Source organism: Varroa destructor, unplaced genomic scaffold, assembly GCF_002443255.2.
Source record: "Varroa destructor unplaced genomic scaffold, Vdes_3.0 BEIS01000002.1, whole genome shotgun sequence".
Lineage (NCBI taxonomy): Eukaryota > Metazoa > Arthropoda > Arachnida > Mesostigmata > Varroidae > Varroa > Varroa destructor.
The window spans coordinates 32885908-32912027 of NW_019211455.1; the positions used below are offsets into that span (position 1 = coordinate 32885908).

At 39.7% G+C, this 26120-nt stretch overlaps 1 protein-coding gene and 1 long non-coding RNA gene across 7 annotated transcripts; one reads left to right on the top strand and one right to left on the bottom strand.

Moving 5' to 3' along the window:
- Window positions 1-5: 5 nt before the first annotated feature.
- LOC111244939 (Golgi-pH regulating cation channel) lies at window positions 6-25996 on the top strand. 6 transcript variants are annotated; one of them, XM_022792554.2, is made up of 14 exons: window positions 6-146; window positions 1710-1884; window positions 13458-13702; window positions 14194-14291; window positions 15057-15120; window positions 17012-17121; window positions 17469-17585; window positions 17852-17997; window positions 18388-18622; window positions 18959-19107; window positions 19350-19630; window positions 22344-22474; window positions 23105-23239; window positions 23623-25996. In XM_022792554.2, exons 3-14 carry the CDS (start codon window positions 13699-13701, stop codon window positions 23800-23802), a joined length of 1650 nt encoding a protein of 549 aa, XP_022648289.1. In that variant the 5' UTR covers window positions 6-146; window positions 1710-1884; window positions 13458-13698; the 3' UTR covers window positions 23803-25996. The 6 variants fall into 6 exon arrangements, 5 of the variants coding, with proteins under 5 accessions (XP_022648289.1, XP_086837427.1, XP_022648286.1 ...); XM_086981301.1 differs by having other exon boundaries at window positions 1829-1884; XR_002671128.2 differs by lacking the exons at window positions 6-146; window positions 1710-1884; window positions 13458-13702 and having other exon boundaries at window positions 13709-14291; window positions 23623-24722; window positions 25703-25996.
- LOC147757689 (uncharacterized) lies at window positions 21985-23234 on the bottom strand. Its single transcript, XR_015322105.1, has 2 exons — window positions 23099-23234; window positions 21985-22556 (listed from the first exon to the last, which is right to left on the bottom strand). It is a non-coding gene; the product is annotated as an uncharacterized LOC147757689 (long non-coding RNA).
- Window positions 25997-26120: the final 124 nt, after the last annotated feature.

Sequence of the window (26120 nt, forward strand, 5' to 3'; positions counted from 1 at the left end):
TGTAGGACACGACGCGCATTGAGGAAAATGGATTCCGGACGCCGTGGCCTTGACGAACGGCCTCTGCGTGTGCCACTACGCTCTGCACCCAACGTCCCCGAATGAACTCTGATGGCATCGTAGGTAGCGAACGCGTCCAGTTCAAGGTAAGATACTTACCTCTTTTTGTCGAATCGAACAAAACTGCCATTGGAGATCAGTTTGACAGCGCATAAACGATCCGTTGCTTTTAACATTTCAGTTGTTCCTTTCGATATGCTAATCCGCCACCGTAGATTGCCCAGCGTCCAGCGAGCAAACAGCTGATGCTTTACGAGGGCTCTTCTAGTAAAAAAAACACTTTCCTAATTAATGCTACATCTATAAATAACTATACTACGTGAGCTGATGTTCTACTAGCAACTGGATTTCCTTTCTCAGCTTCTTCAATTTTAACAAAACGAATACTAAATAACTATGACTCAACTTTCTACTGTTTTCTCTTCTGGTACTGAAAATAATATAATAAAAAAAAAATAATAATAATGATAATAATATGAAAGCAATGCTGACGAAAAGAAAGAACGTCTATATACCTGGTCATTGTTCCGTCGGCAGTTTCAACAAGCACTGCGCGAATAGCGGCTGACTAGTTGTACCGGTAGAACGTTTTCTATCACCCTCGATTTACATGTACTTGTTAGGAATGGTAGGAATGGGAAAGAAAAGAATGAAAGCCTACCTGTAATAATATTGACTCAGTGAGCCTAAGAGTTACTAAGCTTCTATATAGCGTCTCTTCAATGACCCAGTCAGTAACGGAATAAAAAAGTAAGGATGACTGCTTGCATTGTTTTTGACTTGACCATATTTTTAGTCAACTTTTTAGTTTAGAACTTGATGAGCAACAGTATAGCTTCATGAAGGGTAGGATTATTAGTAACTTAAAAGCTGTATTAAGATGATGATTATTTTCATCATCAATCGAGTTAGCCATAAGGTTCTTTATTGAAAAAGCTTGGTATTAATAGCCCTATTCTCGTACACATGGAACATTTTAAGTTGCTCTTAATCTATGTTTCAGTTCTAACAGTCTGAATAAAATTTGGTCAATTTTGATCTGACATCCTGCCTACTAACGCCCCTTATAAACTGTAACGCTAGTGATATACAAGATGCTAGCGGCGTATGGCAACTGGCGTTTCGATAGATACATGAGGTTCTCGATTCGTAGTAGCTAATGACTTTCGACGGAAATCAGACGCTACTTTGAACGATGATTGTGTTTAAAAATAAGGGTAAAAAATATTTTTCTGACAAATAGATTCTAAAAGAATACAGGCAGGACTTTACTCGCACATCGCGCTGGTTATTCAGGCACTCTCTCTGATTTGTAATATGATTTTATTGATACATTTATCACCTCCAACGCGTTGCTTTCATCGTTTTTAAGCTTCTGTACTCGCCGCAAATGTGGCGTCCGCACGTTAAAGACGTATCGATGAGCTCCATTATGCACAAGATAGTGTGAAGTAACGACGATGGGGATTCAAAGGTAATATATATATAGTATAATTATCAAATCAAGCAATTTTGGCCCCTTTTCCAACTCAGGCTTCTGAAGTAATCAGGTCAATTAACCATCACTAAATAAGGCCCGCAGATATCGAACGCCGTGCACTTTCTTTTTATACTAAAAGCGTGCATTTATTTCAAATATCTTGCAACAGAGGTTCGTTTATATTGTACAAAACAATAAAGCAGCTTCCCGAAGATTTGCAGCTCAACAGAGGAATGTAAACCTTATGACGGAAACCGCCATTAAAATTGACGTATTCTTCTACCACAGTTAACCAATTCATTTCCTCCAACGACAACTCGATAACAAACCACAATCTAACTCAGGTGCGTATAGTTATTTGTTAAGAACATAACTATTTGTCATTTTTATTTTCAGGTATTTAGATACCCTGCTGATCCACTAACCTGTCTGTTTTTTATACCCATTTAGAACTCTTAATCAAAACTAACATTTCATAAAAAGTACTCTGGTCCGATGAAAAGGGATCAAAAGCCTTCCGGATTCGTTTTCCTCATATGTTCGAGACGTCTTTTCTGCTCCAAAACCCCTGCTACGGTTGCTGAGCCAATCTTTAGCCGTCCATCGTATTGCATATGAAATCCACAGACTGCTAAATACTCTCGCTTAAAACACTGCTAGGATTCTATCTGTCGAGCTTGTTTCCACCTTGCTTCTTACTGCGTTTCGGGCTCTCTTAAATGTTTAAACTAGTAAAATGTAAGCTAGATAATCATCCCCCCAGATCACAATTGAAGCAATGTAAAAGTTGACGTATCCTGTGATTGAGCGCCCAAGTTGTCAATGTTACTTGTCGGCGCTCGGGATAAAGCTCTGAGTGATCCAGAGCTTCCCTTAGATAGCAGTCCATATTCGCTGCTACTCCGCTATCGGATGTCTTCGTCCTCCTGTTTTATTTTTGTCGACCCTCTGCCAATATTCCACCGACGCTTTTTTTTCAATTTTCAGGTTGTAGGGTGTCGCCTTAGCTAGCAACAACGCTATAGAGGTTCCGATTGTACGATATATACGTATAGTGCAAAGTGATCGGTCTCTTGCGGGGCACAATTGATAGTTTCTGCATACACGGTGAGGCTTTGAATGGGGCGATCGATTTCATAACCGACGTTAATACCCTACAATGGCGTGCACATCTTACTTCACAGATGTTTAAGAAAATGTTTGATACCAAACTCGTTCTTTTGGTTGCTTCAGCTGTAGCCCTCTGTACATGGGGACTAATATTTATTAGCTTTTAAAGGATGCTCCCAAGTATATTGTATCATTGACTATCTTAATCTGTTGATTATTTAGACAAGGATTGACTAACTGATCCTCTTTCTTTACAATAAGTTGAGTCCTTTCGTTCTTATCTTGGGCAAAACTTTTGCCAAATGGCTCCGTATGCTCTGTTGCCCTTTGCTATGTCCGCAACCTTTTAGAAAAATCTCCTAACTGCTTCGAAAGAATGCCGTCCGGGTCGGGGCTTTTCCCATTTAACTTGGTTGGCGTTTTTTATTCCTCCATTGATTGTGATAAGTCGCGTGTTCCCCATATGCTTTTATGCCCTGCGTCTGATGTTTTCATGCTCAACGTATAGTTCAGGCAAAATATGGATTCTCTTCTGCTGAACTTTCGTGCCATTTGCCATTTTGCCTTCGATTATTTTGCACGGACGGCCCGAGGGGGCTCGTCCCTCGTTAAGCTCTTCTAGCAGCATTTTCTCATGCTACGTGCGATAAAACGTTTCAGAATGGCTCGCCGTTTTTTATACGTATTTACCTGCCCATGTGTTTGGATAGCAACTGCGAAGTTATAGACACATTTTTTTAGCACCTGCAATGGCTGTATTTCGTCGGTATTTTGGTTTCACCTGTTTTATCTTTCTGGAATACGTGGTAAGGACGCCAACAAGTGAGCAGTTTTGGTCACTGAGATTTCCTTCGTTCGAATGCACCTGTCGTTCGGTGGTTTTTTCAACCTGATCTATGCCTACAATCGTACGGCTCCCGCATTGCTCTTTGAAAGTTTGCCTTTATGGCATCATTTATGAAAACTAGGCTGTTTGCGGTTAGGCTTCGTCAACTCCGTGACAGCTAGATGAATAACGTACTCGCCTGTTAATCTTAGAGACACGTTTCGGTCTAGGCTTGAACCCGGGCACAGATATACTTCATTTCACGTTGAGAGGCAGCCGTCTGATAGGGTGCCTAACGACGACACCGAACGTGAAAATCGAAAACTAAAAAGTTACGGAGCTTCGCCTTTTCTTTTCTCTTGAGCCTTAGGTCTCAGCCATCATATAGAAATTGCGGCCAGTAAGTATCATATTCGAGTTAGGCGCGCTTCAAATGTAATGTCATCCAAAAGTTTCATCAATTTATACTGCGGGCAATTTGACCTTATTAGCACAAATATGTCCGGCCTAGTTCATTTATATAAACACAAACAAACCCCTTTTTTTATCCATGTTAAAAATATTGACTGTGAAGCCGGAAATCGCTACTTCGGGCTCCAGTATATAAGGAACGATTGTGATGCCTATAGGATATTCAGGTGCCCTAATGGACGGATAAACTAGTAAAATACGATTGTTTTTGTCTACGAAATTTAAGGGCGCGTTGTGACCTAAACACAAATACGGACGTAGGCACGCTTTGTTTCGTGCTTGAAGCCAGCCGCCCAAGACAATGCCGAACGGCTAACTACCAGACGTAAAACACAACGCATTTAATCATAAAGATCTTAATACGTCCTTGTAACGACTCATTTTCCGTAAGGCATGGCGAATCTTTTTTCTAGTGCATACGGGACATTTGAGGTATCTCTAAGACACAGTAACATTGCTGAGCTCACTAAGTCTATTAGAGAGTTTATATAACGGTAGAATCTCAATGTTGCGTAGAGGATCTCAATATCCATATCTCACATACTACGAGCAATCAACTCAACTAGCAACCACCCCAAACGCCATTACCATGTCCGCATCTTCACTATGTGTTTAGCAAAATTTACAAAATCTAAGATATGGTTATGTTATCATTACGTTATTGATAGGAACGCCACCTTTAGGCCATCTATTCGGAATTCAGTCAGGGCCTTAATAAGGGAAAACAGAATCAAGCACTAACTTCGGCCTCCATATTCTCCAATTCGCATAATTTTGATTCATTGGTGTCTTGGAAAAGTTTATAAGATATGTAGCGTATGTCCCGCTAACGATTCTCTCGGACAGGCTATCGATAGTGACATTAGCTATAATATCGCAATGCTTAAGCATACAACTATTGAGAAGCTTTCAAAGCACTCGTGTCAACATCTGAACGAGACAGAGGGCAACATCTACGATATAACATACTATTTTGGATGGTTTACAGGTATTTTACACCGGCTAATGGTTAGCAACTCAATAGGATAGCTCCTATTGAAATCACGAAGAATTTATTTTTGATCCCTTGCCCTATTTAAAATAATACCAGCGTAAGAATATAGAACAATTTACATCTACATGTTGGACATTAATGATTTCAGTGCTTACCACTAAAGGGACCAAAAGAGCAAGCTGGTCTTCTAAAACAATCGTGGCTTTTATGAATATATCCCTCTGTTGGACCATACTGAAGTCCAGGCAATTGCATTTGGAGAGCGTTCCATTGACAAACAGGCTGTACACAGCCTTTCTCAGAGCGCGGTTTGAGACAAACTGAAATTGAAAACGATAGCCATCTAGTAACAAATAAAGGTTGTCTGGAAGCGCAGAGTTTAGCTCGGGATACACAGGCTTCACAAAGTTAGTCGTTGGTACAAGTATTCGTTGTTGTTGCGGCATGCTCTTTGACAAAGGGCCAGTTTCTAGCCTAAATAGCTGACTATCCGTTGTATCGTCTTTGATTAATCCGTTACAGCTGGCTGAATTAATGTACACGTAATGGGCTTTTTACAGCCTGTAGACCATGATTCATTATGGCCGTGTTAATATAGAAACTATCTCTCTACTATATATATATATATATATATATATATATATATATATATAGAGAGAGAATTTAAAATCCTCTTTAATTTTATGATCCGGCTTTGTGTTTAGCACGACGTCACGTGCCCCCTTACAGGCACAGTCAAGCTGTTACAAATTAGTATGCAAACTGAGATGGACAGAGATATCGTTTATCAATTTTAAGACTGCTTTTCTTGCAATCTACGCATCGCAGAGTCACGTATAAGGCTGGTTGGATCACGTTTGGTCTCTTGCGTCATCATCCGTTCACGAAAAAATAGTTTCCCTAGGCCCTATCATGTCAACGGAGCACCGGTAATGGACCCAAATAGGCGTAGCCGGATCTTTGAGTTAGTTTGTCGTGCACACGAGTTGCTACTTGTTCATCTCAATGACCGTCGGCACTCTGGTCACTGAACCCCGTGCTCTAGCATGGATAAAGAGCGCTGCTCTGGAGTGAACTCATCACCGATTCTCTATCCTCATTTTATAAAGACCACTATCCTTATTTAACATAGCACATTCTACCCGGCAAGCCCAGTTAAGATACAATGCAGCTGAAACATCAAAGATTCGAGGCTTCTCGGGAATCCCATGAAAGAGGGTATGTCTATATGAACCAGAGTTTATTAAACGCTACCGCTGAGAAGAGCAGCCATCCTTTCTCGAGAAGCAAAATTGCCAGGCTCACCTGAGCCTCGCAACCACCTTACACGTAAACCTATAAATTGTAACATCTCCAAGTAGTAATCAATTGAAAACATCACACTGGCCCATATTGGCTTAGTAGTAACTCTTAGTTGAGTATTTAATTGTTTTAATTTTGAGAACAAATATTGATATCCGAATAGCAGCACATTTATTTGGACAGTATAAATAAATGAAATGATTTTGTCGGTTAAGCATAGCAAACAGGTCTAAGTTGTGAAAAATGAAATAAACGTATTCTCGTTCTGGATAATATATAAGGTTTGCCTTTATTGGACAGGGTGGCAACAGAGTTGCCCGGACTTTGTTTCGAAGGACAAACGGCTCCTCTGTTGGCATGATACGTGTTAGTACCCGATGACTCCGGTTAGTTATCATTCTGTGCTACTGAAAAAGGAAGCTCATTTTCTCTCTCCCTCTGTATATAAATGTAATAAATGTATGTAAATATATATATATATATATATATATACCCTGCGATATCTTTCCAGGAAAGTCTTGTTCTCTCCATAAATAGTTTTGGTTACCGTTTGAAAATCACAGGAACCCGTGTCTCCGTATGACCAATTAGCCGCAGACCCTATCTATACATGTATGCGAAAAGCTGGCGGAGTTTCGTTTAAAAACGTATCTAAAACTGCGTGTCTCATTAAATGTGCGCTGGAAGGTTACTATTCTTGTTGCTGTCATTAATAGTATGGAAGGGTGGGACGCGTTGGGACTTCTGTTTGAACGTAAGGAGGTTCTCAATGAAGTGAGGAGTCCAATTGTAGGGCACATGCATACTCACTTGAGTAAACATCATTAATTAAACAACTTCCCCACATAAATATAAACTAAGAACAGAAAAGTAGATTTATCAAGTTCCACGTTACAGAAGAAGGAAATGGCAATGATGATTTCTACTGGTCTAGTTATTATCAAATTATGCCACTTCTTCGACGAACGAATAGAGCACTTACATATTACGTTTCACATTGTATAACACATCTCATCGTAACGTGTCAATATTTACTGTCGTCAATCGTCAAAAAAATGATGTGTACGATAGAGGTACCTTTATAGCTAACGTAAATTGCTTCCGAATGTTCAGAAAACCCAATGCTCACTTCGTATTGATTCGTTCCTGAAATTAGTCGTAGTACCGAACCTTTATAGTAACGAGCTACTTAAAAATATAGGCAAGTTTCTGGTGAAATGATAATTACTTTCGTTCCCTTAGTAGAAAGACTTGATTTAGCAAACGTACCTGATGTGTACCCCCCGTTTTGACCCCTAGTCTCCGCTGCACAAGGTACATACATCAACATGAGCCATAATAAGCTTATTACAATATTACGTAATTACAATTTAAAAACAGAACCCCTGCTATATGTGAAATGTGCCATGACCGTACGTCTATTCACCCATTCTAATAAAATTCCCAGTTTCGAAGAATCAATTTATTGTCAATTTATTGTTGTAACAAAGTAATACATTTTTAAGATGCCATTTCATAGTACCGTCCATTCATATCTCAAAGAAAAAAAACTGCTCTAGTTAGTTTAGTTTATTAACTAGCTACGAACACCTCTCCATTAGTGTTTAGGACTTTTATGTTATGTCGGTAACAGTCGGCCTACAGATATTGATCTCCAATAGACGCTTGAAAAAATCTAGCTATACACATTTATGCAAGCACTTCCTCGACTTCGGGACAGCCATGTACCTACTATCACTTGTGTTCTCGTATATAACTTCTATACCTATAATCTCTTGGAGCAAGTCGATAATGGGATATGTTGGCCCACCAGTCGCTTTTAGGATCATGTTAAGGCAATATATCGCTCATAAGGACGTAATTAAGGCATGACGATGAGGTTTGACGTCGTCGTCAAGTAACCAGACTTCGTGCCTTCGATTGCCGTGCCAGCAGTCCGTGGGTTTTCTTAAGGACCTCTAGATAGCGAGCACCATGCATTATTTCGTTATCGACTAGTATCTCACAGTAGCAAATGTCCGTGATGTCGATTTTAAGCGATACCATCGCCCTCCTATCTCTCCTATAGGCACTATCACTGAAATCGGATTTCTCTTTAAGGTGGCATTATCCTCTGGCAACCTTTCTCCAGCTTGCGGCAGAAACCGAACCATGTGTCGTCTAGAGCGATCGAATACTCCAGGTGGATTGTTCGTTGACCGAAGTTCCGCCAATCGTGCGTGGAATACGCGACACAGATTTTCACGGGAACGTGATTTTCAGTGTTGCCGTGTTCAGCGTTCGGGTTATAATTTTATAACATATGTGAAGCGCCAATTTTGACCGACAAAGCCCTTCCAGATAGTCACGTTCCCGCTGGCCTTCAACAATCCTGTTTCCATTCTTGAAGCGTTTGCACCATTCACTACGCCTCTTTGCCTAGCGTTTTCGCTAGCCTTCAAGGACAAAAGCTTAATCCATTTCTCCTAGAGTAAACTGTGCCTGTTTTCACTCCCGAATTTCTGATTGGAACATTTACCAGCCAAGTTGGAAAATTTTTCGATTTCGAAGTTCGTCGATTTCCTCCCGAGCGGAACCCTCGAGATGGTTTCAAAAATCCTATTGACAGGTGAAGAACCTACATTTCAAATCAGTGAGAGCAGTCGAAAAAGATAATGAAGTAAACACCTACCATAACTGCAATCGTACGGGGGCATCATCCTAATACTACTTCTTTCTATAGCCCTTCGTGCTGTGATGTAATACCGTGACAATATCTGCAACAACGATTTGTAGTGTACTACGTAAATTGTTCATCTTGACGGTGGCGAACTCATTTTACCGGACGTACTCGGTGTTTTCCGTTTGCCAGTATCTTTTTTTGATAATGATCTCTTCTCATACATAGATTTTGTCTCTATACAACAGCCATGCGTCGCGTGGTATATAGGAGCGGTATGAGGTTAAAGTTGTTCTTTATTACAATAATCTGTGTACCTTCTGCTTCTTCAATCAATGTGAAATAAATATCTCCCAATCATTGCCGAACTTAGTATGGACGTATTTATAACTTACGTACATCGACAATAGCCAGTGTTCAGTAGATTAGAGTCAAACAACTGTGCATAACTCAGGTTGACGTCTCATGAATAGAAGTCGATGCGCATCTACCAACAACGGGGCACAGTTAACCGATAGAAAAACAAAAAAGATAAAACAATCTCAGAATGCAGTAACGGTTTAAGTATCGGTAACTTCAACAATTATATTCAATACACGTAGAAAATAATGCCAGCGTAAACGCAGTGGAGTCTATTGGAGTTCGTTGTCCGCTATAGGCGAGCGGCACAACCAATTAATGCGGCAATTTCGTCCATACTACTGACTTTGATTCTCTGTCAATATGGCTTAAACAGCCGGAACTAATAAAAAAAAACATAAGAAAAAATGGAGCGGTTGTAACAAAAGGTTGCGCAACGGAGTTTCAGCTTACTCAATTTCCATATATCCTTTTTAATGATCTTTCTAGTTAATAGTCATTCCTAATCACACTCTTACAGCACTCTGTCCTTACACAAAACCATCACTTCAGGCCATTCACTTTGAAAGATCACTTCAGGACAACAACCATCCACTCACCAGACGAACTTCGTCTTCGATACATTTAAAATTGGAAAAGAACGAACAAAATACAAAGCTATTCAAGCAAGACTTTTATTAGAGATGATAATACATGCACTCGGGATGACTAAAGTATACGTTCGATCCCAGAAACTTGCCTGGTATCGATGTGTCTACATTAAACTATTTGTTAATTTTCGTATAACTTAAGTGACAAACGGCGACGAGGGCTAGCTAACCCAGCTGGGCAAAAACGTCACAAACCAATCCCTACATTGGAAAAAAAAATTTCCAGAAGCGAGATTCCCAACGTAAATTCACGCGATTTCGTAAAACGACAACAAGGACGTTTATCGAGTACAGCCAGTAGCTTGTTATTAACAACAGTGTTTTTTTCCGTAACAATCCAGTAGTTTCGCTGGCGAGATTTTTCAAATGGCATTATCGATTGAGTGCATTGAACCCCGACCTTTTGCACATACGGGATCCTAGGTGAAGTAGATCACAGTCCCACAGCACCACGTAAATATCCTACTAGCAGTAAAATTTGACCTGCACAACGCATTAGCGTTTTCGAAAGAGTTCTGACCTCTTACCGTACGTCTCCAATGACGTAACTCGGTGAAATTTGCTAACCGTAAGGATTTCAGCCCAGTGTTGCATAAATTAGTGCCATTTTCCCGACACAACAAGCTCGCTGTACATGTCAGATAGTTCCTGCACTTGTATAGCATATATCTATATATAGTATAAGGTCTCCACGTTCGAAATCATGCGAACCTTTTTAATAGGTGCTATCTAATATTTTAGGTTGGCGCACAAGCCATGTTGCTTTTTTTCACCTAATGAAAATGTGGCGTTGCACTCGAATTATTCTGCAAAAAATCGAGTAATCATCACTTCCATCACGATCATTTACTGTCATTCTCCACAACTGTGTCCCGTCTCTCAACAAATTTATGAATCCCTTTTTTAGCAAATACTCTCTGATCGGGTGTTGAAGAACTCATTCAGCAGGGTTTCAACACCCTCACCACTATCAAATGTGAAAGCGCCGCGATGGCGGTTTGGTACGCTTTTTGAAAAGAAAAACGACTCTGCTTTGACTAGAGGTTCCTTTCTGTTACGTAGTCTGCCTTGAGGGTTTTTCGAGTAATCAGAGACGCCAGAGAAATATGGTTTAGATCGAACAGATAGGAGCCCCGTCGTCGCTGTGTGTTGTTCTTATGGATGATCAGAACTCAATCAGTTGCTGCCACAAACAACGGAGATTGTTAAAGCCTGTCGGTATTAAATCAACGCTGCCACCTAGCCTAAAACAGGAACATCGAGTAAATATGAAGCAAGGGAAAGTTCATGACATAATTATACTAATGTAATGTCAAATTATATTTGGTAGTAATTCGAATCAAATACGTCCTTAATCATACTTCCTTTGATTAAATTACACGCTAGAATCGATGGATTCGTTTTCTATTTTGTCAAAAATAAACAGTTTTCTACACACGCTTTACACTATGTATTTTCACTTGAGCAATTAAATTTGGGGTACAATACGGTTCAAAACATATCAATATATAAAATTACTTAATTACAAGTAATCAATACTTGACTCTGTGCTAATCTACAGCCCGGCCCGATCGATACCACAGATCCTTCTTAGTCGTCTTGTTCTGCTCAAGCATTTCCCAGCGTATAGGACACTTCCAATTCTGCCAAGCGCAAGCTATCTTTTTTTGTAATGGGGTCTAGCTTGACCCTTGACTTACGTATATCTCCTTTCGAAAGCTAGGCACTAGTTTCCACCTCCACCTCCCCCCCCCCCTTCCTCTCTCTGTCTTTCTATATATATTTGACAAATATATGACACTTTTCGTCACACAAATCAATTTTGTATAGATACTTGTGTGACTTGTATGTGTGTTTCCCCTTCCTAGGTGAGTTGTTGAGGGTCAACGAGAAGTCGTATTTTCTTGCGCGCTTTATCCATACTAAAGCGCACCACCTTTCTAATTTCTGATAAAACTGTATGCATTGAATACGCCTTACTAATGTTCATAGCTGACCTCCTCGACTTATCAACAAGTTGCTTTCTATCAAGATCTTTATCGACCTTGGCTAGCTGATCGGAAGGGAACACATCCCCGAGGTCCAGAGTCCTATCTTTGAACTTAGTAAACCCCTTTGACCAGTCATTAAGGTGTCCTTGATGTACAGGGTACGAATATACCGGACTGCTGACCTTGAAAAAAGGCGAGATAAAGTAGATTTTAAAAATATTCTTTTTTCCCCCTAAGAGTACTCATCTTTGGAAAGTTAGCTCAAGATCAATTTTTGTTTATGGCGCAAGGAGATGTCCATGGGTTTTTAGAAGTGACAGAATACTTTAAACTGGTAAACAGAAGTAAACAAAAATGGTGGAAAGGTGCAAGGGAAAGGGAAGATCTGTGGAAATAGTATCATTGCTTATGTACCGACCGAAAAGGTAGATAGTGTGAGTGATTCATGTTACTAGGCCACGAGAACAATCCCGGGCCGCTGTTTATTGCACGGCGATTTCGAATTGAAGGGACTTCCAGCCAGTGCCAACTTTGAATGGCACTATACCCATTGTACACAACTATAAAATCACCATGACGTGATAATAATTTTAGAGATTTGAAGATGCCAATGATGTCGCCACGTAATTCCTGCTCAATATACTTATATCTAATATTAAATAGAAAGTAACGTGGGATTTTTCGCTTCGATGGCTTCTCTTTGCTACGTCCGCGTTTAATAGTGGCCAGGTCAAAGCGTCGAAAAGCTCTTCTTGCACTCTATAAGGTCGTTGTCTTTATTTCATTCCGGTCAAAAATATTTTTACTAGCTTTGGGTCCTGCTGGTAAAAAAACTGCACTTTCTATGGCTATTATTCATCTAGCATCGAGTTTAGAAATTTCCAAAAACAATCCGTCATAGATGCACTGTGAGGACGTCTTCACTGAAGATTTTAATTCTAAGTGGTTTATTACGTTTAAACGTAGCTTTTTTTCTGCCTAAAAAATTAACTTCATAGGACTGTTCGAATTCAAGAAGGATTTTTAGTTTTGAACAAATATAATTGTCAGTTAATCCCAAATTTTTCTGCTCTGCAGTCCTCAGCATGGTCGAAGCAAATTTCCTGAGTTGCTGCAGCAAATGTGTAACATCAATGAAAGTCTGTGTCGTAAATTCTCACCGTTCTTTTATATTTACAGTCCGAACTCAAACTAAAAGATCGTGACCCAAGCAAAATGACGACAGCGATCTTGCAGGGCAAATAGATTTCAAGCTACACTTAGCGAACCGAAAAATTAAACCATTGAATAAGGATCGCCATTATTTTCCGAACAACCTAATGCTTTGAGCTGGCTTGTATAACGTTAGCTTCCGAAACTAAGATGTTCACACCAACAAAACTACTATTATTATGTTATTTATACAGTTATATTGTCTACATAATCCACATAGATAAGGTCGGGCATATAGAAATACGTTCCAGTACCCTTTTCATGTATTACGCTCAGTACCACTAGGCATAACTTCATACTGCTAGCTTCCAGATTCTAACCGAGACTACCATGTGTCCCTAGGTTTTGCCAGCAAATACGTTACCCATTGCGCTACTACAGATATTACGTGCTGACGTCAGTAAAGCATTCAAATGTGTGCGCGCGAAGTCGCACCATCGTATTGCGCGACAGGAGGTCCGCTCGGCGCATTGCAATTTACCCGTTACCGTGTTATGGAAAATCTATATGCTGCTGCTGCTGGTGTGGGTGGTACTTTAATCGTCGCTTTTCTCCGTCTCTCTCACTAGTGGACGTCGCGTGTATGGGTGTGTATGATTGCGGCTCAACACAGCGCAAAGCAGTGCATCGCGGCCAGTCACTGGGCTATATCTCTCTATTCGTGCTGTCGCTTGGCTGACGTGTGTGCTGAATCTATATAGTCGTCATCACTCAGCCGCCAGCGAGAAGTGACGTTGTTCATTATCTTTTTCTTTCTGTGTATTTGTGTGTGTGTGTGCCTGCGTGCGTGCGTGCGTGCGTATGTATATTTGTGTCAGTGCGTAGCCAGTCAAGCGCAGTTCAATTCTAATTAACTATAATAATTTCGACCGTTCGATTCCTGGCCTGTCTGTCCGCCAGTGGTGTCGTAGTGGATGTGTTCGATATTGTAATATACGTTGGTAGTCTGGCGCTCGTTCGGTGAAATTTGGTAATAGCTAGCCGTCGGTGATGTGGTAAAGAAACGCCATTATATTTTATCTTAGTGTTGTTGTGGTTATCGTTATCAATGTTTTGGGCATGGCGGCCGTGAGTTTAGGATCGTCCCGATGCATTATACCGCTGCTGGTCGCGTTTGCCGTGACGTCCACGTTCGCGTTTCCCGATCAGGGCAAGTGGTCTTTCCACGGAGCAAATGTAAGATATTCTAAATGCAACACCTGCCACCGGTGTCATCCATTGGTGGTACCATTATTAGCTGATACAACTTTTCGTAGTGTTCCCATTGACCTTTTGTGATGTCTAGTAGCGATTGGAGGCTATAGCACATACAGATACGGAGGGTATTCAAACTTGTGACATATTTTCGTGGAAACAGTTGTATCTAGTGATTTACATTTGCTTTTACAAGCTTTACCTTAATATTTTCTACCTGACCATACTTAAGTTGACATTAGGAAACAACGTGAATATTGTGCCTGCAAGTTACAATCGTACCATGGTAAATCGAGTTTTGTGAAAACTGAACAAATGTGGACCTATCTTCAACTCTGTATGGGGCGCCTAATCTATCGTAATGGGCGCGAAATTTGTAACGCTGTCCGAAATGACCAGGAATAGGTGATACGAGTGCTGTCTGTAATTAAATAATTCGCATTAAATATGTAGTTGAATAACAAAGATGAATAAAAAAAAAGTTGCAGTGGGTAAAACAACGAGTGATGGTTTTAGCCAAACCATTGGTCGTTGATAAGTGATATTGTTAGGGTACTGCTAATGGATGGCTACTCGAGCAGTTAAGAACGCATGTATTAACGTACAGCTTTTAGTGAATTTTGGCCCGTCACAGTGTTAGTGTGAGCAGGTTGATTTTATAAGTCTCTGGGAGCACATACAAACTGGAACGTTCATCAGTAATTTACTCTATCCAGAGAACATAATTATTTTTTTTTCATTTTACAGGTGACTAAATTCCTTACCGTTAACCACAAAAGTCTCTACCGCGGTTCGACTATTTCAGTGAAAAGTGAGTATTTCCATTTGTAGATATCATCGTCATTTCAATATCCCATTGCAATGCGTTCTCTACACTAAATTGGTGGTAACCTTGTTCGTGACATAGCAACAACCCTATTTTTTTCGACTCCATTTCTGACAACGACAACCTGCAACGTGAGGCTAATCTCAACCTGGTCAACATGAGGTCACCTTGTAAAAACAGCACTGACAGTCTGTGGAGATTCATGTGTTTATTTGTTTATCTCTACGTAACGTGTTTCAGACTACGTCTCATCTGTACGAATGTCTTATTTCGTACTTAATCGTTCATTTACTAAGTAGTGTCAGTGTAACCTGACTTAATCTAATTCATTCAACACTAATTGTACCTGCTATGTAATTTGCATAGCATGACCAGGTTATATCACTTTTATTTTCTACTGCAGGCATGGTGACTTGTAGGGTTCTGTCTGTTACCCGATAAGTGCCCTAATGGTGAAAAAATAGTGGTTTAAAAGCTTTAAAATTATTTCCAAAATTGTACAATCGTAAGATTATGTTTAACGACGTTACTCCTCTTTCTTATAACAACTAGTTGAAACGCCAAACCGTTCCTTGGAACAATTTCCTTTACCTAGAGAGCTAATTCTTATCGTCATATTATTGTTGCTTAATTTTGTCGACGTTCTGTCTATTACAAGATAGTAAAAAATAAAATTCAAGTTTAGAATGGTTCGATGGAAGTAATCATTATAGAGTCCGTAGTAGAGATATTGTAATCAAGAGGTGTCTTAGTCGTTCGGTGGTGAACGTTTTTCGTGTAACTTTTACTTTATCGGATTAATCGAGCAGCTTCCTACGGAAGCATGTAACTCTCTACGGATAGTCGCTTGACGGACCTGTCAACACTCCTGAACTAACAACTTTTAATGCGTTGACTCTGCTTTAAATACTGATGGCAGAACATTTTTGAATACGAAGGTAATCATGTTAACTACATAGGAGGAAAACGCATTGAGATTATCATATATATGTCATTGTTGACCTGGGGAGCTGTTTTGATAATCGCTTGAAAGCGGATATTCTAGCTGATGAGCAGATAATATAGTGAAGATCTTAATTTTATTCAGCTTGCATAATCAGTGCTTAAGATGTATTTCAACAGAGTCACATGCGGCTAATCAATTTGATGTTTAAATGACTTGGTTCTTTTGCGGCAGTATGCTCGTCTATCGATCTTTTAATAAAGATTAAAGCCAAGAAATGGATCGTATCGTTGGATTATCGGGTGTATATATATATAAAAAAAAAAACTTTCTATTTTTCCTAATTCCTGCAGACAGAGACATACGTTCTAATATGTATGACTTCATTTGAGAAGTGAAGAAATACGATCTTAACAAAACACCTTTTTTGAATGCTCCGTTCTGACTTACGAGTACACTGTAGATAGAAGAAATAGTATACAGACAAACATACTATCTTTACTACAATGAAACCTGATGTATTTTTAAGGAACACAAATAGGCACCTTATCGTCCAAATATGCTTTTGTTTTTCATATCATATCTTTAAAACTTAGGTCGCAGATTTATCGTACACCGAGCTTCCGATCAGCTTAAGATTACGAAAGTATATTGTATTCATGAGGATTTTTTATAGTATGGTTGATCGTCTGTAGATTCTTTGACTGATAATTAGATTAGGTGACCTGGGGTCATGGCTTCAAGCTTTACCTGGAGTTATAACCTCGAATAAACTCTACGCTGAGATCCATTGCCGGTATTCTGTTATAGTGCGTGATTTGACTTGAACTGGATCAGTTACCTGATTATGTACTGGAACGTCCATTTTAAGTCGAACGTTCACCTCTAACCATTTATTCCCGTTGTTTCGGATTTTTCATTTCACCTAAACAGTATCATGTCAGAGCCACCCAAGCGCGAAGAACGAGACGCCAAAGGTACAAGTGTCCTGGAAACTGTACAGAACTCCCTGCTATCAGGATTATCTTGAAGTTGAATACCTCGTGAGTATTGTTCATAGCTTGGGTTACGGATGTTGGTCATTAGTAGTAATATCTTTATAATCTTGGGATGGTTGATTTAAAATTTTACTCCCGGTACTGCCGTTGAGCATCGATTTAGGGTGCCGACTTCCAGGACGATGTGACGAGCGTGCACATCCGCTTTTGAACCTAGGTTTCCTCCCGTATTTTAAGCCTGGTGTATAAAGACATCACTACTAAACCAGTACGGAAACTGACTTATGTTGATGTAATTGGGTGCTTTCTTTGATAGGTGGCCTTTTTAAATTTCTGAATTTTTACAAAACTAACATCGTTTTGCCCTGTAATGTATTTAACACCCGGGGCAGCATCAGGATGAACTCGTCATCTTATTTGATGGCACTCGCCAGGATATTAGCCATCGAGTTTACGCGTCTCCTAATGAGACACATGACTGCCTTGAACATTTCCAGCTCAAGCCACAGGTTAGTTGTTTCTGTTGCTGTTGCATTTACTTTGTCACTCCTCACTTGAACTAACCTATCAAAGAGAATCGATGATACTGGATTATATCGTAATACTATATTACGTGTGCGCAGCAAGATACGTCGTAATTTTCAGGTGTGTAACAGAAGCGGTGTGCTTCAGATTGTCGCTAAACTCTTTTTACAAAATCCAGCTGTTTTCCAGAATTCAATGTTGGGTATTGTGAACGTAACGATTCTACGGTTCGAATTCAAACGATTTTCAGTTCATACCGGAGGAAACAATTTCACCTGCACCAACGTACCTGCCTCAAGCAAAACCGGTTTCGCTTCGATCCACCGAAGAAGAGGATACAGATTTCGAAGGTCTAACTAGGGTCAACCGTGATGGAATTTATATGCTGCTGATTAGGTTGGGATATTGATAGTCTCGATTTCTCGTGGAATACGCAGATATTGTCTATGTCCGTATTATTTGCTACCAACAGTTACGCTCTAGTGCTAATCTAGCTTCTTAATATGAAATTTATGTCTGAACACATCAAATACACAATTTAAATCATCGTGCAATACACCTTTGAGGATGAGTCGTAAGCAGTACAAGCATCAAGACGTGCTCTGTCTATGGATATAAATGTATGTGCTTTAAAAAACTTTCGCTATTTAAGCTTCCATTTGATTTGCTTATTTGGCTATTCACTTTGTTTATCAGTGATTAGCTCCTTAAGAGACAAAACTTCCAGCTGCGGTTTAGTATATACCAGACCAAACTAATACGTTTCTTCATGATGTTATCTTTCAGGTTCGAAAATGCAACAAACACTCCGTTTAACCTGTCGGTTGACGTTTCAATGAAAGGTGAACACGGCTACCTTTCGGCTGTTGAGTGGCCCTATTTGCCATTTTTTGGCACTATGTGTCTCGTATACACAATGTACGCCATTGGATGGACATTTGTTTGCGCTCTTGCTTGGAAAGAGCTATTGCGAATACAGTTCTGGATTGGCGGAGTTATTTTCCTCGGTCTCTTGGAGAAGGTGTGTCCGAAGCTTGTTAGCTCTACTTGATACTTTTTTGGGATATAGTTGTCGATTTCATTAACGGAAATCTTGCAACTATCGTACTGCATTAGGAGAAATAAAATTACGTTGCCTTTATCTATTTCTGTACCAAAGATCTCGTAGTTAACGTACAGACCTGAAAATTTTACTGTACGCTGTATATACACTGATATACGTCAAAACAAGAACAATTGTTAAGCAAGACGATCTTTGTGAACATAACACATCTATGGTAGTTAGCCTTTTCCTTGATGGTAAAATGTTTGTACATGAACCCTAATCAGTATATATTTACCCTTTCTGAATTATAAGGCTACATTTTACGCTGAATACGAGAGTATAAACAACACTGGCCACTCGGTGCGTGGAGCGATCCTATTTGCTGAGCTCGTCTCGTGTCTGAAACGAAGTCTCGCTAGACTTCTTGTAATAATTGTCTCCCTTGGATTTGGCATTATCAAGTAAGGACATTGCAATCGAAGTTGGAGAAATATGACCATACCTGTTCGATGCCCAACTATAAAGTGGTTGCTCTTTCGTCCCTAATCAGCGATCCTATAGCGATTAATAGTACTAATAATCTTTTGCTTCTTTAATTACGGTCATCTAAATTAAGATAGCAAGATAAGAACTACTGTGAAAATTGAAAGTTCTTCAGTTTGGGTAGTTCGTCATTTTAAATGTCATATTCGATTTTTTGCAGGCCTCGTTTAGGTGACATGTTACAACGAGTGCTACTTGTTGGAGGGCTGTACTTTATTCTCGCTTTGGGCGAAGGGGCCATTCGTGAATTAAAGCCTAAGACGACTCCCGACCGGACTCTGTTTTCGTTGTCAATGTGCCTGGCACTGCTGGATTCTGCCATTTGTTACTGGATATTTACATCTCTAGTGCAAACAACACGAACGTTAACGCTTCGCCGAAACATCATCAAACTGACCCTGTATAGGCACTTCACAAATACGCTTGTCTTTTCAGTACTAGGTTGGTACACAACATATTTATGTAATTGGCTATATACATATATATAGTCGATCACCTCGTGTATAATTTTGAACTGGCTTACAAAGACTGTAAGTGAATAAAATATATGTTTCAACGATTTTTTGCGTTAATAGGTTTGCAGAATACGTTTAGTCAATAGAACGTCCGTTTACATGTTTTGCGTCTGCTTTAAACTGTTACCTAAATCTATCAAAGGCTCGTTTGAAAGTTCCTCTTTACAGTCCTGCGAAGTGCCTTGTTGACAGCACGAACGAGCAGAGTCGACGTTGTCATGTTAAGATTTGCTACTTTCGATGGCATAACGCATCCTTCATCGCCGTAGAGTAGTAATTACAAGAAGGATAACTGGAAGCTCTCGGTCAAAAACGGCTTTCTTACGATCACTTCTTTCGCGAGATCGTCCACAACGAAAACGCTTGCTTTATCGTCCTGCCGACTGCAACGTTAATCTTTAATAGAACTGTCCACGGGGCGCGTTGGGCTTTATGCAGGTCTACAGGCTAAGAAAGGCTTGTAATGTTCGAGAAACGCAATTTATCCGTCAACACCGAAGATATTATGTTTACATCCATCTCATAGTCGATTATTGCAACCATCTTTCCGCAAGGGTTCAGTTTCGAAAACGAGTAGGTCTATGATGCTCACGCTCCAACGGAAAAAAGACTTCGTACGTTGATCGTTGAAATGACCCTGCTTTCTCCAGTAAAAGCGTATGCAACCAGTTGCTCGATAGCCATCGGGCCTCCCTACCGTGCCCACATTGTTGGGGGTCACCTCGAACGCCGCCTGCGCCACGACCGTTCCGAATCATGGCATTGCCGAAGTCAGTTGTTAAGGCTACATTGAAGAGTTGGTGTCTGGGCCAGCCTTAGACATAAATAATAGATTCCTATTGTAGGATACATTTGCCAGGCACCGTGATGTCCAGCTGCGGCAGGTCGGGTCAAAGGATCAACAGTGGAATAGCCTTGGTGACGTCTTTGAGCAGGCGGGCGACAAGAGCCTCTATTGGCTGCGTCCAGGCATCTACAGGGAGCCGATCCACTCGCGCAGATAGTGAGTGGACCGGCCGAGTCAACGCCGAATACTGTTGTTCATCTAGTTTAGATTTTTACCCGGGGTTCAATCCGCTGTTGCTGCCACTAACATGCTGCGAATGGTAGACCTGCTATTTGCGACCAGCGATATACTCGGCCTCATATACTTCCTTATATACAGGTCTGAGCCGTATCTACTTGAAAATTATGATATTATTAATGTTTGCGACGCGCATCTTTACAATGTATAAAATCATTCTCGGTGCGTCCACTTCATTTAAATATTTATGCTACGACTAAGCCTCAGATGCAGAGTGCATATTCTTTACAGAAACCAGCTGCGAACGCCGTTGCGTCATTGACTTAAACTGCCGGATCAAGCTCATCAAGATTTCTTTTACAAAAGTGCTTATTTGAAAACTTAATGTCCGGTAGATTATAGGCATACTACATCACCAAAAATAGCCATCAGAAAAGCGGTTTGGTACAAAAGTTTAAGGGCCTGTGAATATTTCACGAGCCTTTAGGCGCCCATGGAGACTCTGCAGAGAAGCAGTTGTTAATATAGTAGCTGAGAACATGTTGAGGAGTCAGAACATCTTAGTTCCTCACCTAGCGCAACAGCTAGGGTTGTTGTTGATGCGCCCTACACGACAACCTCGAGCACTTTATTCTATTAAATTTGTTCAACCCGTGAGCTTAAGCTGTGGGTTATGCGAAGCATCGTTATACGTTTGCTGTATGAGTCAAGAGTTAGTTGCAGAGCGATCGCAATTCTGCATCGGAAATCATCTCCTGAAGTGATTCGCTTGTTTACCTGACTGGACCAGTAGACAAACCAAACTGCCAAACATAAGCAAATGAAAACCCTCACGCCGTTTATGAACAATGATCGAGGGTAAAATATACCAACGGAGTGGTTTTTTGTTTGACTAGTGACGATTCTCGTTACACAGAGATGTTAAAAAGCTGCTTGTGGCCAAACCGCGTGAGTTTGATTTAAACAATATGTGAGTTCAACAAGACTGGGTTATCTGCTATTGAGCGTTCAAAACGTTAAATATGTTGAACGAACTGTTCAATGGGCACGTTATTTCTGAGCGGGGACTTGTAGTAAATCCTTAAAAAGAGAATTTATATGATTAGACCTTCTACAAATAAGAAACCCGACATGAAATGTTGGTAATTACGCCCTGTTTGTGTAAAAAGTTATCGAAAATTGTGTGTTTCGTTTTGAGTTTGTCAAATAATCGTGAGGCGGTCGCCTGAGTGGCATAATATTTAAAACGTCGAGCCTTGTAGTTTGCAATAAGAGCTCTATTTTATGCAAGTTCGACAAGCTTATTACAGTCCAGAGTTGATACACCAGGCATAGATATATTTGTACATGATTACTAAAACCTTCAACTCTCATTATATTTATTATTAGTTTAACTGAAACTCATCGTGGCTTCAAGCTGATTACACTCAATTGGCAGCGTTTTTTTGGTGGTATTTTTCTTTGAGATGATCAATACGTTTTTGTACCGTGACACTCAAGAAGAGCGTATTGTAGAAGTACCGACCTTTAAACGATAGCAACTCAGTTTGTAGAAGATGAGTGTCTGAATTTTCATAATGAGTTAAATAACCAGTTGTGCTTTTTATATTTCCAGCTTCGGGCGTTTTTTTGGTTTGGGTCGTACTAAACCACCGAATGAGCGAGTGCATTTCCGACTGGAAAGAACTTTGGTTTGATGATGCGTATTGGCAGATTCTCTTCTCAATCATCCTGCTTGTCATAATGGTTGGTGAGATTGGGTGCTAACAAAAACTGATTTTTTGACATAACTGCTTGACGTTGCGTAGAACATCAATAAACGTATCGCCTAAAAAAAGGAAAACATTAGAGAGGTTTCAAAACAATAAAAACTTTCAAACGGGTAATTAAACTGGACGTGTAAACATGTCCAGTGTAACTATTTAGGCGAAACTTATCTCGAAAAGATATGCAGTAAAAAGCTTGTGTAAAAGCACAGGTTGACATCATCATATATACTAAGTATATTTCCCCAAATAGAAGCAGCTGTAAAAATTTCCAACGATGAATGAAAGTGCAAACATTAAACAAAACCGTTTCTAAAATAAGTACAGTAATCATATCTATTCGAATCCTATCTATCGAATCAATTGTTCCATTGAGTGAAGCGCTGCTTTCTAATTAGAAACATACGTTTAGCTGTGGTCCAAAGTATTATTTGTAGAGAAGTACTGATGGTTCAGTGATCCAAGTTTATTTGATTAAAACTATCTATTAAACAGGATTATAACACTACTAACGAATTAAAGCCAAATTTACTTTTATAACATCGAAAGCAGTAGTAATCATGCAGTATGCATTTTATTATAATACTAATAATTATTTGTATACCGATAGGTGCTTTGGCGTCCGACGAATAATAACAATCGATTTGCGTTCACTCCATTACTGGACAATCCTGATGACGAAAACGATCCTAACGATACAGACACTGCGACCTTACTTGACGTGAGCCATGTAAAGCAACGACAGGTAAAAACCATTACTAGTGTTGTAAAAATACGTAAGAGATTAAAAAACATCTTTGTTTATTGTGCCTTTACAATGACCGTTACGCTTAGAGCTGTGTTTGAAACAATTAGGATAAAAGAATTCCATCTACACGTCATAACATAATTGTACAATTTCTAGTATTAAAACACAACTTTAAGCACTTCTGCTTAAACAGCATTTAATATGAGTTAAACAAGATTGGCTGAAATAGCTATTCTTTTCATCATTCGTAGCCATGCTCAAACAAACAGTTACTGGAATTACTAAACATTTGTCAAATATTTTAACATAAAAAATATGTAAGTTTTAAAGCGAAAATGTTTCTAAACAGTAGGGGTAATAATAATGTTGTTATTTTGCAGATTGGACCAGGCAAAAACCAGCCTCCAGCTCAGCAGATAGAAGCTCCTCCCAACGGTTCAATTGAGGAAGACTTAAAATGGATTGAAGCACACGTGCCAACGGATGCGGCTCTCGGCAAGCTTGTCGATTCCGAAGAAGAGATACTTACTGTACAGTTCGAACGCAACAAGATGCTATAGATGAGGTGTTGAAGGCACGCGTTAGTGATATGGTAGTCATGAATGTGCTTTCACGGCAAAAGGTGACGATATAATCCGTGATCAAGGCGCACGCGGTTTTCCTCCGAGGGACTGAATGCTTGTGGGCGGAACGGATCACACCATGTGCACAGCTGCGTTGCATTTGCTCCGCTGAGTACAACTTTGAGGATTCATTCTTGTTTCCTCAACACCAATGTGCACTGAGCATATATAGTCAAGCAGCGCATTTTTATGCTAATAGAAAGCCTCTGAGCTGCGTTACGTTGTTGAGTTAAGCTCCACTCAATATAACTCGTTGAAAAAAGACAATGCAGTAGACGTAAATTTCTGGACGCTTTTTTACAATACGGATTGCGACTTCACCTATCAATTAATCTTTTTTATAGTCATGTTCTAATAATCTTCAGTTAAGTCTTCCTAATTAACTTCTAAGTCGATTGGCCTTTAATACCGATTGACTCTGTTCCTAGCTAATCATTGTAATGACAGTAGCTACGTAATGCCATTCTGCTGAAATATGTAGCGGGATATATATTGCAGGATGAATAGTTACCTACTGTTAAATAATGCCACATTCAAAGCATCAATATTTTTACATCTTGTAAGATCCCTGCATAATCTGCTGAAACGTCAAACTCAAAACTTTCGCTTTTTTGCTCTGGCAACTAATTTTTCTAGGACAAGTGAAACGGCAAATATTCAACGATACAACAAGGCAAGGACATGATGAATACTAATCAAATATGATTGTCTGAGGAGTTAAGGTTGACGGCAAACCAGTTTAGATGGCCTTAACAGCCTCAGTAGGAGCCAAATCTAATGTAAAAGCTGCATTAAATTAACGAGATTCCACCGAAGTGCACCAACTGATTTCGAACATGTTTAAATCTAGCATCCAGGTGAGGTCTTTTAAAAAACAAAAGTCAGAGAAAACTGCTGAATATATATAACTGATACGCGAGACGAGCACGAATATCTATACACGAAATGTGCATTGTTAACGTAGACGTAAATGCTTAGATATATATATGAATGAAATATTTATTACTTTACTATTAGTATTCCCACTATTTAATGTTTTAGATAACTTTTAGTTAGAGCAACCCGATTCGACGGAGTGATATATAAAAATAATTAAAAACCTTTATCTGGTCAGGGGACGCCTAAAATCGCGATGATTGAACCACTTGCTAGTTTTCGGGATAATTATCGAACCTAATTAATTAAGTAGGAATTACTTGTTTCGTAGCCCTGTTTCGCAAGCTTTTTCGTTTATAAAATGTGCCGCTGAACTGAGAAGCTCGTAACAGTTCCTATGTAAGTGTCTGTGTGTTTTAGAATTTAAATAAGCTGGCTTTTACCAATGTCCATTTGTAGCCTTTCAATAAGAAAAGACACATAGAATGTTGTCTGTGAATAATGCGATCATTTCTGTCTAGTCGGAAAAAAGCTGCTGGTTTACGTAGTTGGATTGTTTCATCATCTACTGTTTGCATGCTTGCTTTTCATGCATATGTTATACTTCACGCTGGCGGCACCAACCAATATACCGTCTCCTTAGGAGGTAGCAAGCAAACTAGTTACGATAGAATAGTGGATGTATAGACCTTGCATAGGCGGCGGAAAATTTCTTTTTCCTATAATACTTTTCACTAGTAGGGACGATAATGATGCGGTTTATTTGAACTAGATAATAGCTCGCGTCAGGCGAACTGTAGATGTAGGGCTGATATTCGGACAACAGCAAAAGTTGGAAGAGATCAGCAAAAGCGAAAATAGCAGCAATGACGCACCAGCATTGCATCAACCTCAATATGGTCGCGTACGCTGACCGAGAGCAGAGCAAACATCTCGCAACATTCCGAACGTCTGATTTCAGCTTTTGATGTGATTGATGATTCAGAAGACACTGATTTGGCGAAATTGATTGCGGTGGCCGTAGTCACGAATGAACCTATATACCCCCGAAATGTATTCCAGTCATGTCAAAGCTCGCTGGTGTCGTGCATTAGCAACAACTTTGGGGGTTGTATCTATAATGCAAAGCCATACATAAAACGCTGCGCGAACAAAGGTGTGTTAAAAACCACAGGGAGACAAAGATAGAACAATATTAAGATGACGTTAATTATAATTGTAAATTTGTAAATAAACATTTGATCATGCTATAATATCTGCCGTTTAATCTTATTCCATTGCAAATTTAATAAGAATGTTACGTATGGTACACGTGTAATATTACACTTCGTTTCGTTATTTCGGAACCGTTTGAACAGGATTTCAACGTTTCTATATAC